The sequence below is a fragment of the Rhinolophus sinicus genome, chromosome 2 (genome assembly GCF_057876585.1).
Source record: "Rhinolophus sinicus isolate RSI-liver-muscle chromosome 2, RSI-T2T, whole genome shotgun sequence".
NCBI lineage: Eukaryota > Metazoa > Chordata > Mammalia > Chiroptera > Rhinolophidae > Rhinolophus > Rhinolophus sinicus.
The window spans coordinates 115,923,250-115,940,533 of NC_142502.1; the positions used below are offsets into that span (position 1 = coordinate 115,923,250).

A 17,284-nucleotide genomic window follows, 5' to 3' on the forward strand; every position below is an offset into this window, starting at 1 on the left:
TCACAAACAGGGCGGGGAAAAGAAATAGACCGCCTTTCATCCCAAGTGTGCTGCCTGGACACTGATGGCTGCTGCTGTCAGGACCTCCAGGCCGGGCATTTGATGTATGAAGTATCCCGGTGGAAGGGGAGGAAGGGGTGGCAGGTGCATCGGAAGCTGGCTCCTGCCTGCACAGCGTCCACGGCTGCCCAGCAGACGCTCACATCCTGTGCACCTACCTGCTCCCTCAGCCTGGAGCCTTCCCAGCTCTGCCTGGGTCTTTCCAGCTCCGGCCAGGAGCCTGTCTCCAAATCCTTTTCTTTTTATCTATTCACCTTTATTTGTCTATTGTGGTGAAATGTACATAACCGAAAATGTACCGTTGTAAGTGTTCAGTGGCATTAAGTACATGCACCTTGTTGGGCACCCACCTCCAGAACTTTTTTCATCCTGCAAACTGAAACTTTGTGCAGGTGAACAAGATTGCCCCACTCTCCCCTCCCGGTGACAACCCTCTATGTCTGTGTCTGAACGGTCTCCTCTAAGGACCTCATATAAATGGAGTCACACAGTGTGTCCTCTGTGTGTCCGCTTGCTTTTATCCCCATTTCTCTACAATCTCCCCCAAACCTATGAGAGCTCTACACCCTTTGAAAACGTTCAAAAACGGATTCCTTCTGGTTAGAAAATTGATTTCTGTTCTTGCTTAAAAAACAAACAGAAAGCTGAGACACTTTAGAAAAGCACAAAGAATACAGCAAAGACCTCCCCCCTCCCAAAGTGCTGTTTTGAACCGCAGTGACGCTGTTAGCACTGGGTGTGTATGAAGCCTTTCTGAGTGAGATCGCAGGTTTCGCGTCCCTGTGGCCATCCGTGCAGCGCGTGCCCGCAACTTCGTGCGGTCCTATGCTCGGTGCGCCGGGTCCCGCGCCCTTCGCGAGGTTTTGCTCAGTCACCGTCCCTCCTTCCCCGCCTGCAGAGTGAGTTCTGAGGGCCCCTCGCGATATCCGGCTGGCGGGGGTGGGGACAGGGACGGTACTAACTCGTCTTGTCCTCGCAGCCACCCCGGAGCGCGTGGTGGGCGACCCCGCCTTCAGCCGCGCGCCCCGCTGCGCGCAGGTAGAGAGGACTCGGCAGTGCAGCTGCGAGGCGGGCTTCCAGCTGAGCGGTGTGGCTGGCGACAGCGTCTGTCAGGGTAGGGGGGCTGCCCGCGGGGAGGGGGCACAGGGGCGGGGAGGTGGGGAGAAGGGCTCCCACAGCTGAGAGGGTACACCATGGGGAAACACAGAGGAAAGGGGCTTTCACCCACCAGGGGAGGGAGCGGCATGCGGGAGCGACACAGCAGGAGAAAGGGTTCCCACAGCCGCCCTCCCACCTGCCTGAGCACCCAGCCAGCACCCCGGGCACAGCAGGGGGTGCAGGCTCGTACTAATCTATTGGCTAAGACAGAGCTAACATGCAGACATGAGCCAGGCTCATGAGAAGGCAGCCAGGGTGGCCCAGGCTTGCTGGAGTAAGAAGCTGGTGGGCCTCCACCCGAGCCCTGCACACTGGTCTGGAAGACCCGTGAGTCCCGTGTCCCTCCACCCGGGCTGGAATCACGGGGTGGGGAGTGAGGATGGGAGCCTCTGCTGGCACACAGGTGGAGGTGGGCAGGCACCTGGGGCTCAACCCTGTTCCCTCACGGCTTAGCTTAGTGGGTAGACAGGGCCACTTCTGCCAACCCTGATGGTCACCAAAGCTCCTTCTGAAAACAACTCAGACTGGTGGTTCAAACCCAAGAATTGGTCAGGTGGTGCCAACAGCCTCCTTTTACAGCAGCAGAAATGAGACCTCTTACTCCGTTCCTGGAGATGGAGCCATGAGCCAGACCGAGGAGCTGGGCTGCCCGGGGGCCTGCTTGGCCAGGTTCTGCGGGGTCTCCCCTTAGTCCTCAGCCTTAGACAGACAGACAAGCCACGCAGACTGCATCAGCAGCTCCCTCACTCATCCCTTGTGCCCTCTAGACCCTCGGCTCAGAAGAAAGGGGGGCAAGCCTACCCCTCTCCCCATGCTCTGCTGGGGACAGGGCTCACCGCATGGGTCCCAGAGTCATGCCGGGCACTTCTGTCCCCAGATGTGAATGAGTGTGAACTCTACGGGCAGGAGGCACGCCCCCGGCTCTGCATGCACGCCTGCGTGAACACACCTGGTTCCTACCGCTGTGCTTGCCCCAGCGGGTACCGGACCCTGCAGGATGGGAAGAGCTGCGAGGGTGAGTGAGCCTGCTGCAGAGGCAGGTGCTCCGGGCTGGAGGGCAGCTCTCCACACCTGCTCACTTGCTGCTCTTGTGACATGCCAGGACCTCAGAATGGGAGTGTGGTGGATTTTAGGGGAGCCAAAGTCTCAGATATGTTCAATCTTTTAAAACCTACCAACAAAAGACCCTCTCAAATCAGGTTACATGGTGACCGACATAAATAGGAATGCAAGTTGCATAACCATCCTGGCAGTCTCTCCCAACCTTACGTGAGTCACTGTTTTCAAGCCCAGGTCATGTCCTCCCACTAAGCAAAGCCACCAAACCCAGGGCTGGACCCAAAGGCAGAGCAGCCCGACGGTGCCTATGTCCTGTAGTCTGGAGGAGACATGAGGTACTGGCACAGTGCAGGCCTGCATCTACGGCTGAAGGGAAGCACCTTACAGGCACTTAGGTTCTAGTGGCATCACCCCCAGTCTCTGGAGGCTTGATGCTGCAGTGGGTCTCTGGGGGGAAACGGGGTCTGCTAACACAGCCTGCCTCATACTAGAGAAGGGGCAGAACTGTGTCCCCCAGGTGTACTCACCCATGGAGACAGGACACAGAAAAGAGCCCAGCTAAGTCCCAGACAATGGCTCTGAACTGCTGGGTGAGAAGGAGGAGGAGAGAGAGCAGAGGGCTCCTCCACAGGCTGTGGGAATGTGAGAGGAGGCAGCTCCCCAGGGATATTCTACTGGGGTTCACAGTACTGGGCAAATCAGGACTGGAGTGTGAGAAAGCATCCAGGTAGCCATTATCGGTATATCCATCCATCTCCCCATCCACCCACCATCCATCCATCCACCCACCCACCTACCATCCATCATCCATCCATCCACCTGCCCCACACGTGTTCATGAAGGCCACTCAGGATTGTGTGGGGTTGGGAAGAAATACAAGGAAGTCACGTGAAGAGAGAAGAGAACTCGTACAAAGGACGGGGAGCCATATTTGATCATAACGGGAGCGTGAACAGCCTTGGAAGGGAGCCTGCAGGACCCCTCGGCTGAGGACGCAGGTCTGAGGGAAGTGCTGTGGCCGCGCAGTTCTTAGCGCTCCCAGCCCCATGTCAGCTGTAGTGGGAGGGGCGTCCCCAGACGGGTGCAGCGGCACTTCTGAGGACCTGGTTTCCAGAGGGTAAGACACCAAGCTTCCTGCCCTGAGAATGAGAGTGGGTGGGACGCTCGTCACGTGTGGAGCATCACTTTCCAGGAGCCCTGTGAGTAATGGAGGGGACATCGGGGCCTTTCTCCTGCACGGGTGACTGTATTTCAGATGTCGACGAGTGTGTGAGCCCTCAGCACCTGTGTCCCCGAGGGACCACGTGTGTCAACACCGGGGGGAGCTTCCAGTGCGTCAGTCCCGCGTGCCCGGAGGCCAGCGGCAACGTGAGCTATGTGAAGACGTCCCCCTTGTGAGTACCCCAGGGTTCTTGGAGAAGGTCCAGTGTGTCCCAGGGAAGACGAGAGGCGGGGTCTGGGGTCTGGCTCCTCTGAGCTCCCTTTAGTGGAGACGGGAGCTCTGCGCAGTCAGACGTCATTTCCCAGGCTGCCTGCTGACACGGAGTATGATGAGACTGTGGCCACCCCCATGTGGCACTTCGGGGAAGGAAGACCTGGGGTGACGTGCCCGGGGCAAGTGTATATCCCACCTGTTTGGGAGCGGATCGCCTCCTGGCGCCCACACAGCACATCACACACCTTGCTAACAGGTTGGCCCCCTGGCTCTTCCGCTGCCTAGAAAATTTGGCCTCTAGGACCCTCAGCCCTTAATTGAGCTTTCTCTTTTCAGAAGGTGGGGGCAGGCCTTTCAGGGAGAATAACTACAACTAGGACAAAGTGCATGCATTTCCTTCTGGAAAAGAGATCACAGCAGCGGTAGCATTGCTTTAGAATGAATTGACTTCACACGCTTAGGTACCTGAAATGCTTGGGGCTGCAGCAGGTTAGAAGCAGAGAAAGGCAGTGGCTGAAGAGCGGCAGCTATTAGTGAGAGTGAAGACCTCAGGACAGTGAGCAAGGGACAGAAGGACCTGCATGTCATAGCCGTGGGGACATCCCTGACTGACCTGCATTAATTACCATGATGATGTGACTCACCAGATAGGCTTAAGGGGATCTATGTTGAGGTGGGAAATATCAGAAGCCCTTGCTCCTACCGTGGCCCCAGACGGTTAAGGCAGACAGGGTTTCCTGATTCAGGAATGAATAATCCTGGGTGTTCGTGAAGTTCAGCATGTGTGGAGCACATATTCCAGGAGGTTGTCAGCTACCTGCTGGGATCCCAGTCACCGAGGGAGGTCTCAGCACGCATACAGGGGTGCCTGGTCTGAATAACCAACATCACCATTGCTATTTAATCTCCCCTGGCTTTATTTTTCTGTAAAAGCTATAGTAACAGCATACACACATACACGTGCACACATACATACACACACAGGCACACACACATGCACGCACACACAGGCACACGTGCACAGGTGGGTTAGGGGAGCACCTCTTCCCTGACCACCCTGATGCCAGCGGCACCCACTTGCTTGTAGCTCCCAGCGTCTGTGGCAAGGGACCCGTGGCTGGGAAAGGTCACTCAAGGTCACTTCGGTGGCCTCTGTAAGAGGGCAGGCAGGGGACAAGCCAGGTCAGGACGGCCCCTCCACATCTCCCCAAGGCTGACTGCCTACATCTCGCCTCTCTGCTCCAGCCAGTGTGAGCGGAACCCCTGCCCCATGGACAGCAGACCCTGCCGCCTCCTGCCCAAGACCATCTCCTTCCACTACCTGTCTCTGCCCTCCAATCTGACCACGCCCATCGCACTCTTCCGCGTGGCTACAGCCTCAGCACCTGGCCGACCCGGACCCAACAGCCTGAGGTTCGGCATCGTGGGTGGGAACGGTCGGGGCCACTTTGTAATGCAGCGCGCAGACCGCCAGACGGGGGAGTTGATCCTGGTCCAGACCCTGGAGGGGCCTCAGACGCTGGAGGTGGATGTTGACATGTCAGAATACCTGGACCGCTCCTTCCAGGCCAACCACTTGTCCAAGGTCACCATCTTTGTGTCCCCATATGACTTCTAAGGGTGCAGGGGGCACAGGACGTGCAGATCTGGGCCTAGGTCTATTCCCGGAAGGCTCAGCTGTGGGCACTCACTGCAACAGCCATGTGCCCTCCTCGACCCCTGCCCAGGTGTCTCGGGCAGTGCTGCACCTGGACCCAAGGACCCGCACAGAAGGGCAGCCACCAAACCCAAAGCTGCTATCGCTTTGGTTTCCTGCTTTAGGGCCCTTCCCTTAGATTAAGCACTAACTTTCTGAAATCTTTTACAGGGGAATGGGCAGCTTTAGAAAATAAGGTGTGAATGGCGCTATGAGTGTGTGTCTGAGGTCATTGTCAGCCCTCCTGATTGTCTTGGTCACGCTGAGGGTCCTGTACGAGTGGCGTGGGGGTTGGTCCTTAGCCACAACTCAGCATGCTGTTCCTGTCTGCATCCCCTCTGTGACATGCTGCCAGCCTTCTCACCAGAGAGCCATGTATGACCTGGGACCCCCGCGTAGATTCTTCTAGTCCAAGAGACCAACATTAAAGCATAGATTCTGCCTGAATTGCTTCCTTTTGAGAAATCACAGCTCAAAAAAAAAAACAACCTGGGATTCTAACTGAAGAAATAAAGTGTATTGCTCCTCGCTGCCCACCTGGCTTGTCCCAGAACGTGAGCTGGCCACATTCATTCTAGGAGGGAACACCTGGGCCTCTTCCTGTCCAGACTGGACCTGCTGGGATACGTGACTAAGAAAGAAAACACGGCAACTGGGCTCATCCCCCACTGGGAATCCGGTCTGGCCCCTGGGACATTGGTCAGGCAACATCTGGCCGCAGGGAGTTTATGAAGACACTCGAACTGTCACTGATTCCGGGGCTTCTACTTCTGATGGAAGAGGGGGGCAATGCTCCCCAGGACTGGCTGGGCTGGCATGGAGGGGGCTGGGCTGGAAGAGACTATCCAGATTAAAACTCGGAAGCTGGTCAGCTGTGAGGAGGTCTTAGTATCCAAATACACGTCAGTCTAGGACAGGCTTCATTGCAGATGTCATTCAGACATCTGTGTTTGCCTTGGTACAAAGTGGGCAGAGGAGGTGTGTTGCTAGGTGAGTGGGCAGGCCCACATCAAGATGTTTTGGGGACACTGTCCTCGTCTTATTTTGTCAGACGAAGAATGAGATGCAGCCAAGAGTTGCCTTTGACACTTTTCTCCTCCTCCCATGGGCTCAGCTGCCATGTCTCCAACAACAGGATGAGGGCCTACAAATCTGCTTTACTGGGTTGATACAGGACTCTATTAAAACTGTGTTTCCAAATGGTGCTGTGACGAGCCACCCAGTCCCCTGTGCAGAATGTCCAGTAGGAGAGTGCAGAGGCCTGTCCATGTTCCTGAAATTAAGATGTCACAGCAGGGTGCTTGTTCCTCCTTCTTGCTGGGGACAGGGGTGGCCCCCGGGGACAAGCCTCTCACCTCCAGCAGGTGAGGAGGGTCGGGGTGTGCAGAATAGGTGCCCCGCCTCACCTGGTGTGTGACGTGGATGCTGCACAGGCCCCATCTAAAGCAGTGACTTGCCCACACAGACCTGCCATCACAGCACCACACAGGAATGCTGGGGTGCTCGGGCCCCTCCTGTGGATCGTGCCTGTGGAAGCCACCTGCTCCAATGTGTGCCAGGTGAGAGCAGCCGGTAGTTCCAGGTATTAATGTGCACCCCTCTCCAGGAGACACGGTTTCACAGAATTTGGCAGGGGCTTTTAAAGCGTTTTTATCCTGCATGTAGCAGACTCATACAGAAGCAGGGAGACTGGTATAATGAGCCCGTGTTCGATTGTGGCCAGTCTTGCTCCACCTCTCATGTCACCCCACCCAGGACAACCTTGAAGGTCCTGGACATCACATCATTTCATCTGTAAGTATTTCAGCCTGTATCTCTAAACCATAAGGACTTTTGAAACCTAAATTCAATACCAAAGGCACCTATAAAAATAACAACAGTTCCTAATCCCTTCAAGCATTCAGTCATTGTTCACATTTCTGAGTGACTCGTGACTTTCCGCCTGTTGGTTTGAATTAGGCCCAGGCTCTGTGATTTGCCCATACGCCTCTCAAGCCTCCTTTGACCTGTAGCACTGCTTCTCACACTGCAGCCTGAGGTGGGAGGGTCTGGGGGCTTGCTAGGCGACAGACTGCTGGGCCATTTGTCTTGCAAAATTTCTCAGCGTCTGGGTTTTCCTGAGTGCGCCTCTGTCATGTCTTTTAACATTTCTTCTGTCCTCTCTGTCTCTCATATGCCAGCAGTTATATCTGGAGATTCGATCAGGCTCCAGTTAGGTTTATTTCTGCAAGACCTCCTACAGGTACATACTAGGTCCTCCCCGTGGAGCCCTGGGCTCTCACCTCTCTTTCCTGAGCAGCCACTGGTGACTATGGATATAGCCATGACTCCTTCAGGGGTTGCAAGTAACATTCCAGTGTACGTGTGTCCTCTGTGCTTATTAGCTGCCGTTCTCCATAAAGTGAAACCTCCTCTCATCAATTGTTTCATTTGCTTGAGGTCTGGTCTGTATAAAAAGGGCAGAGGAAACCCTCGGCTCTTCCCCTTTGTCAGTCTCCAACGGGAGTCGTTTGGGTCACTGAGTACACGATGAACTCTTGGTTTGGATACACTTGATATGTATATTCCAGACCATTGCAGTTAAGTGTCATGGCTGTCTTTGGCTCCTGGGAACTGCTTCAAGGTGGCTGAGTCCCTTTGACATGACCCCTGGGGTCTCGGACAGCTTCGTAGTTGTCTTTACATGTCTTTACTATGAGGTGTTTCAAGCTCATGTCATATGTTTTAGGCCCCAGCCTGTGGTCGCCCATTTCTCCCTGGGATCCTTGGTTCCTGTAATCGGACCTTGGTGCGAGGGGTGCCCATCGGTCTTCTTTGCTCGTTGTTTCTTGGTTTTAGTGGGCAGAGCTTGGAACTATGTACTATTAACTTCTGTTTGTTTGTTTCTTTAAAGAAAAAATACTACATGAGTTTGTATTAGTCCTTCCAGTTCAGCTCGGGACTGCAGGGTTCAAAGAAAGCTCATTGGTCCTACAATGCTGTTCTTCCCTCACCTGAAAACCTCCTTCTCAGAATCCCCAGAAAGACAATGCTAACATCATCACAAAACTATCACTCAACACAGTTAAAGTTTTTCTTTTGCCGTTCTTTTTGTCTTTAGGGTTTATGCCATTGGGGACATAGTCAAATTTGTTTTAAAACAACCTGGGAAGTTCCTCTCTCTGCCCGAAACGTGAAGCGGGGTTATGCTTATTCACTTGGTTTTGCTTACACTTTGAGAGACAGCTTTTTTCATTGTAATTTTTTTATAATTAGGTAAATGATTTATGCGGTTCCCGAGTCAAGTCCACAAAGTGGGCTGAATTCAGAGAAGTCTGTATTTTATGCTCCTCCACCTACTGCCTTCTTCTGCCATAGATAGTCACCGTTTTTATTTTACCCTTCCTTTTAAAAATATACGTCAGCCAATGATAAATGATCGCATACTATTTTACATGTTCCTGATCTTGCTTTCTTCCCCCTCAATATACTGGATGTCGCTCTATAGAGCCACACGGAACGCTGTCCTATAAAATGCCCTGTTATGAGGACATACCATTGTTCATCCGACCAGTCACCCTTGATTGACACTGGGTTGTCTCCAGTCCTTTGCTATTAAAATAGTGCAGCAATGTGCATTTGTGTTTTTGTGTTTTTGCTTTTGTATCTCTGGGGTCAGTTTTTCCTCCATAAAGATCCTACTACTTTCTCTCCCCAACAATATGTAAGAGTCTCATATCTGTATCAAAGAAGGCCCAGTGCATCCCAGTCCCTCCCTGGGAAAGGCAGAGAGGCTGAATGGAGGGCTGACGTGGGCGTGGCCATCAATAGCCACCAGGAAGAAATGAGGTAAGCCAGCTGGATTGCTGGCTCCTGAGCAATGGGAAGGCAGCTAGGACTTTTCGATATCTTTTAACAATCATCTTATGTTCAAGTAACACCCCCAACACTGACAAACAGAAAAGGAAGATAAATTGAAAACAAAATATCACTACAAAGTCACAGTAAATGATGCATTTATGGGGGTCTGAGCACGTGCCTCGGAGAGACGTGAAGTCAGACTAAATGGTTCACGTTTCACTGAGCTCAGACTACACAGATGGAAAGGCAGACTTTTGTGACTTTGACCTTGTATGTATGAGACTCTGTCGGTGTTTATAAGCTGCATAAAAGTTCCTGAATGTTCATGTGTTCCAGGCACTGTTTTGTTACTTAGGTCGCGATGGTGACCAACCTGACAGGGACCCTGACCTCATGGAGCTTACATTCCCCACAAGTGAGACCATAATACACACATAAAAAGAAAAGTATGTGATTTCAAGGAGGGATTCATCTACGAGAATAGAAGCACAAAAGAGGGTGGCCATACATGGTGAATGTGTGCAGGTCCACCAGCCGTGTAGCCCAGATATGACACACACTGCCATAGTAGGTGGTGACAGCTGGGTCCTGGCTCCCAGCATTTGGAATTGACTCAGAATGTCGAGTGTGTGAATGCAGTGGTGGTGTCAAGCGAAACCGGGCTCACGTGCACAAAGGAAAAGCACCACACAGAGCGAGCTGCAGTGCTGGCTTGGAGAGAGGAACCAGGAGCCCATAGGACCTGCAGGGACAACCTAATTGTCTCTCTCTCTTGTTTAAAAAGACTTTTATTAAAAATAGTTAACATACAACATTACATTAGTTTCAAGGGTACACAATAGTTATTCACCATTTATATACCTAGAGAAGCGATCACCATAAGTCCAGCAACCATCTGACACCGTACCACACTATCACAGTATTATTGACTACATTCCCTATGCTGCATAGTTCATCAGGTGTACAGCATACCGTATTTCCACAAAAATAAGACCTAGCCAGACAATCAGCTCTAATTAGTCTTTTGGAGCAAAAATTAATATAAGACCTGGTCTTATTTTACTATAAGACCGAGTCTTTATAATATAACATGAGACCACGTCTTATATTAATTTTTGCTCCAAAAGATGCATTAGAGCTGATTATCTGGCTAGGTCCTATTTTCAGAGACATGGTAGTAGTTAGACATTTATATAATTTAAGAAGTGATCCCCCTGACTAGTCTAGAACCCACCTGGCACTATGCATAGTTATTACCGTATTATTGACTGTATTCCCTGTGCTTTGCATCCCCATGACTGTTTTGTAACTTCCAATTTATATTTCTTAATCCCTTCACCTTTTCCACCCTGCCCTGAACCCCCATCCCATATATCATCCCAATAGATCTAGAACCCATCTGACACTATACAGTTATTACAATATTATTGACTATATTCCGTATGCTGTACCCTACATCCCCATGACTACTGTGTAAAAACCAACTTGTACTTCTTAATCCCTACCCCTTTTTCACCCACCCTCAACCCCTCTCCCACCTGGCATCCATCAAAATGTTCTCTGTATCTATGAGTTTGTTTCTGCTTCATTTGTTGATTTTGTTCTTTAGATTCCACTTATAAGTGAAATTATATGATATTTGTCTTTCGCTGTCTGATGTACCACACACTGCTCAATACCCTTTAGGACCATCCATGTTATCACAGATGGCAAGATTTTATTCTTTTTTATGGCTGAGTAATATTCCATTCTATATACCATATTTTGTTGTGTATAATGTGCCCCCATGTTTTTGGTCCAAACTTTCAGGGAAAAATTCTTTCGTTTTAATTTTTTAATTCAAAATTTTATTTGTTTACATTTAGGTACTTGTTTTTTGTATTATAAAGGAATTTTAGCATTTATTTTTAACATATTATGGTACAAGAAATTTTATGTAGCAAATAATTACAAAACACAAGAACAGATACAAGGTATAAGAAATTTTAGGGGGTGGCCAGTTTTCCCAATGGTTAGAGTGCAGTGCTCATAACACCAGGGTCGCCAGTTTGATTCCCACATGGGCCAGTGAGCTGCGCCCTCCACAATTAGATTGAAAATGACTTGACATGGAGCTTATGGGTCCTGGAGAAGCACACTGTTCCCCAATATTCCCCAATAAAAAACAAAAGAAAAAAAGAAAGAAAGAAATGTTATGTACCTGTAACAAATTTATGATATTTACCCATCATAGAAGGCCAAGAACTCTTTGTCATTGCAAATTCATTGTAAGTTCAACAAAACTGATTATCGTATTCCAAGGTATTATTTTGCATACAGATTTTTTATTGATTTCTAGAGTTACACTTTTAACTCATAAGCATAAATAAAACAATTAAAAACATTTATATGGATACAGAATTTGTACTACCCATGTATAATATGCATCCTTATTTTTCCCTCACAAATTTGGGCAAAAAAGTGTGCATTATACACAGCAAAATATGATATGTACCACCTCTTCTTTATCCATTCATCCATTCCAGGACACCCAGGTTGCCTTCATATCATGGCTATTATAAATAATGCTGCAATGAATATATGGATAAACATGTCCCCTTGAAGTAGCATTTTGGGTTTCTTCAGATAAATACCCAGAAGTGGGATTACTGGATGCTTCGTTGTCTCTTGTTATAACCTTTGTTTTAAAGTTTATTTTGTCTAGTATACGTATTGCTACTTCAGCTTTGTTTTTTTTTTTGTTTGTTTTTTTTTCTGTTTCCATTTTCATGAAATACCTTTTCCAACCCTTAACTTTCAGTCTGTATGTGTCTTTTGATCTGAAGTGAGTCTCTTGTAGGCCGCATATGTATTGGTCTTATTTTCTTATCCACTCAGCAACCCCACGTCTTTTGATTGGAGCATTTAATCCATTTACATTTAAAGTAACAATTTAAAGAAATTGTTGATAGATTTGTGGATATTGCCATTTTATTATTCATATTTTTTATCTTTGTTTTTCTCATCTTACAGAAGTCCCTCTAAGATTTCTTGTAATACTGGTTTGGTAGTGATAAACTCCTTTAGCTTTTTCTTGTCTGGGAAGCTCTTTATTTGCCCTTTAATTCTAAATGATAGCTTTGCTGGGTAGAGTAATCTTGGTTGTAGGCCCTTGGTTTCCATCACTTTGAATATTTCCTGCCAATCCCTTCTGGCCTGCAAAGTTTTTGTTGAGAAATCATCTGGCAATCTTATGGGAGCCCCCTTGTAGGTAACTAACTGCTTTTCTCTTGCTGTTTTTAAGATTCTCTCTTTGTCTTTAACCTTTGATACTTTAATTATGATGTGTCTTGGTGTGGGCCTATTTGGGTTCATCTTGTTTGGGACTCTCTGTGCTTCCTGAACTTGTGTGTCTATTTCCTTCACCAGGTTAGGGAAGTTTTCCCTCATTATTTCTTCAAATAGGTTTTAAATTCCTTGCTCTTTCTCTTCTCTTTCTGGTAACCCTGCGGTGTGAATGTTGGTATGCTTAATACTGTCCCAGAGGCCCCTTAAACTCTCCTCATTTTTTGGATTCTTTTTTTGTTTTGTTTTTTGCTGTTCTGATTGGATGTCTTCTGCTACCTTATCTTCTAAATTGCTGGTTTGACCCTCTGCTTCATCTAATCTACTGTTGATTCCTTATAATGTATTCTTCGTTTCAGTTATTGTATTCTTTATTTCTAACTGGTTATGTTTTCTATCTCCATTTTTATGTTTCCTATCTCTTTGTTGAAGTTCACCCTGAAATCACTGAACATCCTTATAACCAGTGTTTTGAACTCTGCATCTGGTAGTTTGCTTATCTTCATTTTGTTTGGTTCTTTTACTGGAGCTCTGTTGTGTTCTTTTATTTGGGACATGTTTCTTTGTCTCCCCATTTTGACTGTCTCCCTGTGTTTGTTTCTATATATTAGGCAGGGCTGCAATGTCTCCCAGTCTTAGTAGAGTGGTCTTATGTAGCAGGTGTCCTTTGACGCCCAGTGATGCAATCTCCCTGGTCACTAGAGCCGGGTCTCCAGGTGTGTCCCTTGTGTGGGCTGTGTGTGTCCACCTGTTATAGTTGAGCCTTGGTTGCTATTTACATGTCAATGGGAGGGATTGACCCTCAGTTTCATTGGTTATGAGGACTGGCTGTGATTACAGTGGAAGAGTTGTTGTGCAGGGGCTGATGTTATAGAGCATGGTTCGCTTTAACAGGACTTGGTGTCTGCCCAGTGTGTCTTTTGTCATCCTTGAGGTGGCCAGGTGATGCTCCAACTCAGTCTGAAGCTGGCCACTTGGCATGCCAGCCTCAAGGCCACTTGGGAGAGGTCCTGATACAGGCCGGTTCAGCTGCAGCCTATGCCCTTCACAGGGCCATCTGGCATGAGCCACAAAGCAATCTACCTATGGCAACTGACCACGTTGTGCTTGGAAGTGCCTTGAGAGGCCAAGCCGTGCACCACAGCTGGCTGTCACTAGTGTTTGGCTTGGGGCTGCTCAGCCAGAGGTATGGGACACGCTGAAGCCAGATGCTGCTTGTTTGGGATTTGTGAACCTTTGAGCCAAAGCAGGAAGTTTGTATAAAAAGCCACTGGAAGCGGCTTCAGTGTGCCCAAAAGTTGGGTGGGGCTTGGTCGTAGAATCACCAAGGTGGAGCCAATGGTATTAGCCAGTTTGATGGAGACTCAGGTATGACTTCTGCCAGTGTCTGCATGTCGTGAAGAGGGAGTGCTCACCAAAGAAACAATGGCTTCTGCCAGCTCCTCCATCCAGGAGAAAGATGCCCCTCCACCCCTCATCCTGAGGCCAGACAACTCAGTTCCTCCCCGTATGTCCCTCGCAACTTTTGAGCTGCTGCCTCAGTGCCAGAGATCAGAGCAAGTCCATCAAGTGAGTAAGTTCGTGTGGGCCCTTTAAGAGGAATGCTTGGGACTCTAGCCGCCCTCTGACTCACTCAGCCACCATCCCCTCTGGTTCTCCCAGAAGTTGTAGGGAATTCTCTCCCTGGTACTGGAACCCTGGGCTGGAGAGTTTGGTCTGGGGCTGGGACCCCTCACTCCTTGAGGGGGCGGGGGTGGAGAATTTCACGGCCAGATATCCCTCCTGATTTTTAATGGTCACATGTGGGTGTGGGACCAGCTCGTTTAGTGTCTCTGCCCCTCCTACCAATCTCGAGGTGGCTTTTTCTGTATGTCCTTAGTTGTAGGGCTTCAGTTCAGCTGGACTTCAGGGGATTCTCCGTGATGGTTGTTCTATAGTTTAGTTGTAATTCTGATGTGGTTTTCATAGAAGGTGAGCACAGCATTTACCTACACTGCCATGGACTGGTGTCCCGCAGCCTAATGTTCTAGTCTGGCTATTAGTGCTGTTAGGAAACTCAGCCGCTGAGAACAATTATTTTATCATGTTCGTGCTGCTTGGGATAAGGAACTCAGGTGGAGCACAGGGCATGGTTCCCATTTGCTCCACAACATCTGCTGCCTGTTGGCCGGAGCGCGGTTACTGGAAGGGTCATCACTCACGCGTGTGTCTGGCCCGGATGCGCAGCGTGATGAGCAGACAGCTGTCCTTGGTGCTTCACGTGGCTCAGCTTCTCCACAGCATGGTGGCTCAGAGTCGCTACCGTGTTTCCCTGAATATAAGACCTAGCCAGACAATCAGCTCTAATGCATCTTTTGGAGCAAAAATTAATATAAGACCTGGTCTTATTTTACTATAATTTAAGACCATGTCATAATATCATACAATATAATATAATATAATATAATATAATATAATATAATATAATATAATATAATACTGGGTCTTATATTAGTAAGCCCGGCTAGGTCTTATTTTCAGGGAAACAGGTTAGTGGGAGTGTCCAGAAAGGCAGGTTGAAGCTGTGTGGCCTCTGTGACCCAGCCTCAAGTCACATAGGGACCCCTGGGCCATGCTCTGTTGGCCAAAGCAGTCACAGCACCAGTGAGTCAGGGGAAGTGGACATGGGCCAGTGTGTTCTGGCTGAGCTGAGTTGAACTGAGAAGTTCCAAAGGGCTTCAGGCCATATTTATAATGGTCACTCATGGTCTCCTGTTTAGGGTCCAGTGCCTCGTGAAATCTGGCTTCCGGCTGGTGGATTGCCTGAAAAGCCCTGTGTCCTTCCGTCCTCCTTGCTCCAGCATTGCAGGTGTTTTTCTGATGGGACCCCTGCCGAGGACACGGTTTAGACTTGAGTTGGGAGATGAGCTGTCACATGTAACTAGAGGGTCCCTTTGACAATGGTCAAAACAAGAGTCAGAGCCCAATGGCACTACAAGCTTACCAAGATCAGAGACCGGCACCAGTTCATGGAGACGATGGCACCTAAGAAGGTCTCTAGTAGAGGAACTCTGGCAGGAAGTGCAGGCCACATCCTGGTATCCTCACTCTCACAAAGAGGATTTCCAACAAACCCAGCAGTGACAAAACTGCAGAAAGTGTCACCTGACTTGTAGACCTGGTGCTGTGACACCTTGATCGCAGACGTCTGACCTCCAGCTGTGAGAGAATCAATTCATTGTTTTTAGGCACCTGGTTTGTGGGAAGCTAATATATCTTGTACTCCAGGCTCCCTCCAGAATATCTGCTGAGGGCCAATCAGGTCTGCCCTGGGGAACACGGGCAGCCACCAACCGCCAAGCACACTCTCTTCAAAATCCCACCCAAGCAGCCGTGATCTTTGCCAATTAGCCTGGATCGCTGTGTTGGTGTCCGACATGAGGGCCAGCTTGCTGTGAGTGTAGGGTCACACTGGGGACAGCAGGAGGCCGATCGGCGAAACTGATGGGAGCCTTTTTCCTTTTCTGAAGGGGAGGTGGCTAATTTTATAACTGGTAATGTCTTAATTCTACTCATTTCAGCAGTAAAAGCTGAAACAAAGGGCTTGGTCAGCAGGTTTCATAAAGAGACTCATTGACTGGGGTAAGGGAGGGTTAGCCCAGAGCACTAGGACCAGAATGAAAGCCACTGTCCACTGAGGGTCTGCAGGGTCCATTCCCAGCCAACGTCTCCTCAGCCTCCCAACATGACTTTTCTAAAGGGGCTGCCTTAGGACTCACTACCTGTACACCATGCCATTTGGGGCGTGGAGGTCACACGCATCTAAGCACAAAATCCTGACACCTCCTGCCTCAGAAGGACAAGACCACTGATTGCCAGCAACTCTCTGCTTGGCACAGGCTGACCTACCCCTGCCAAGGCCATCCTGTGACCTCCCTTAGTTTCAAAAGCTGCGTAATTACCCTTCCGTGATGCCCTGCTGCTGAGCTGTTCCCAGTTCTCTGAAATGCTGTGTCTCTCTTGCTGTGACAAGTGATAAACATGACTTTGCTGACTCTAAGTGGGGTCTGGATGGCCTTTGACAGATGGGCCTCAACTCCCAACTCGAGCCACCAGTGGTCTCCACCGTGGTCGCTGGATCCACTGGTGTGGTGGTCACCTGTGAGGTACGTGCTAGGTGAGTGGGACTAGCTGAGAGTCTCAAGTTTGGAACCCAGAAAGGAGGATGGCTTGCTCAGGAGGAACTGTGCGGGCCTTGGAAGGTACCTCATACTTGCGTGAATGTCACAGAGGGAGGCATGTATGCCTGGCTTTTGCGTAGGGGATCCACTGGCTATGCTCACGAGCTCCCTCCCTCCTCCCCGTCTCTTCTCTCTCCCTCTCTCCTCTCCAACCCTTCCTCTCTCCCTCTCTTCTGCCCTTGTCTGGGGAAGTGAGTAGCACACCTCCCTCCCATCTGTGTCACATCACAGACTGGCCCCCACCACTTCCAGGTCCAAACATTTAAAAGACCCTTTCCTTCCTTCCACCTCAAGGCCCCTGTCCTCCGCAGCTGGGGGATGATGGTGACCTCTCATGACCTGGAGGCAGGGCCTTCCTTGGACCTGAACAGGACAGACACTGCGTACCCTTGTGCTGCTTCCAGACCCTCCAGGAGGACACTGCTGGGCCCAGAAGAGGGGGGACAGGACAGGGTGCCTCCCCTGTCACTCACTACAGCTGTCCTGATAGCA

The 17,284-nt window shown here is 49.7% G+C and overlaps 1 protein-coding gene across 2 annotated transcripts in view; it reads left to right on the forward strand.

Moving 5' to 3' along the window:
* The window catches only part of FBLN7 (fibulin 7), a 33,446-nt gene extending 24,421 nt beyond the window's left edge, over positions 1-9,025 (forward strand). Inside the window, exons 5-9 of one of the 2 annotated variants that reach the window (XM_074332492.2) lie at positions 1,040-1,174; positions 2,096-2,233; positions 3,533-3,671; positions 3,805-3,968; positions 4,958-5,203. In XM_074332492.2, the coding sequence (XP_074188593.1) occupies positions 1,040-1,174; positions 2,096-2,233; positions 3,533-3,671; positions 3,805-3,968; positions 4,958-5,055 (674 nt within the window). In that variant the 3' untranslated portion in view covers positions 5,056-5,203. Of the gene's footprint in view, positions 1-1,039; positions 1,175-2,095; positions 2,234-3,532; positions 3,672-3,804; positions 3,969-4,957 lie in introns of both variants that reach the window. The other variant, XM_019714521.3, reaches the window with a different exon arrangement.
* Positions 9,026-17,284: the final 8,259 nt, after the last annotated feature.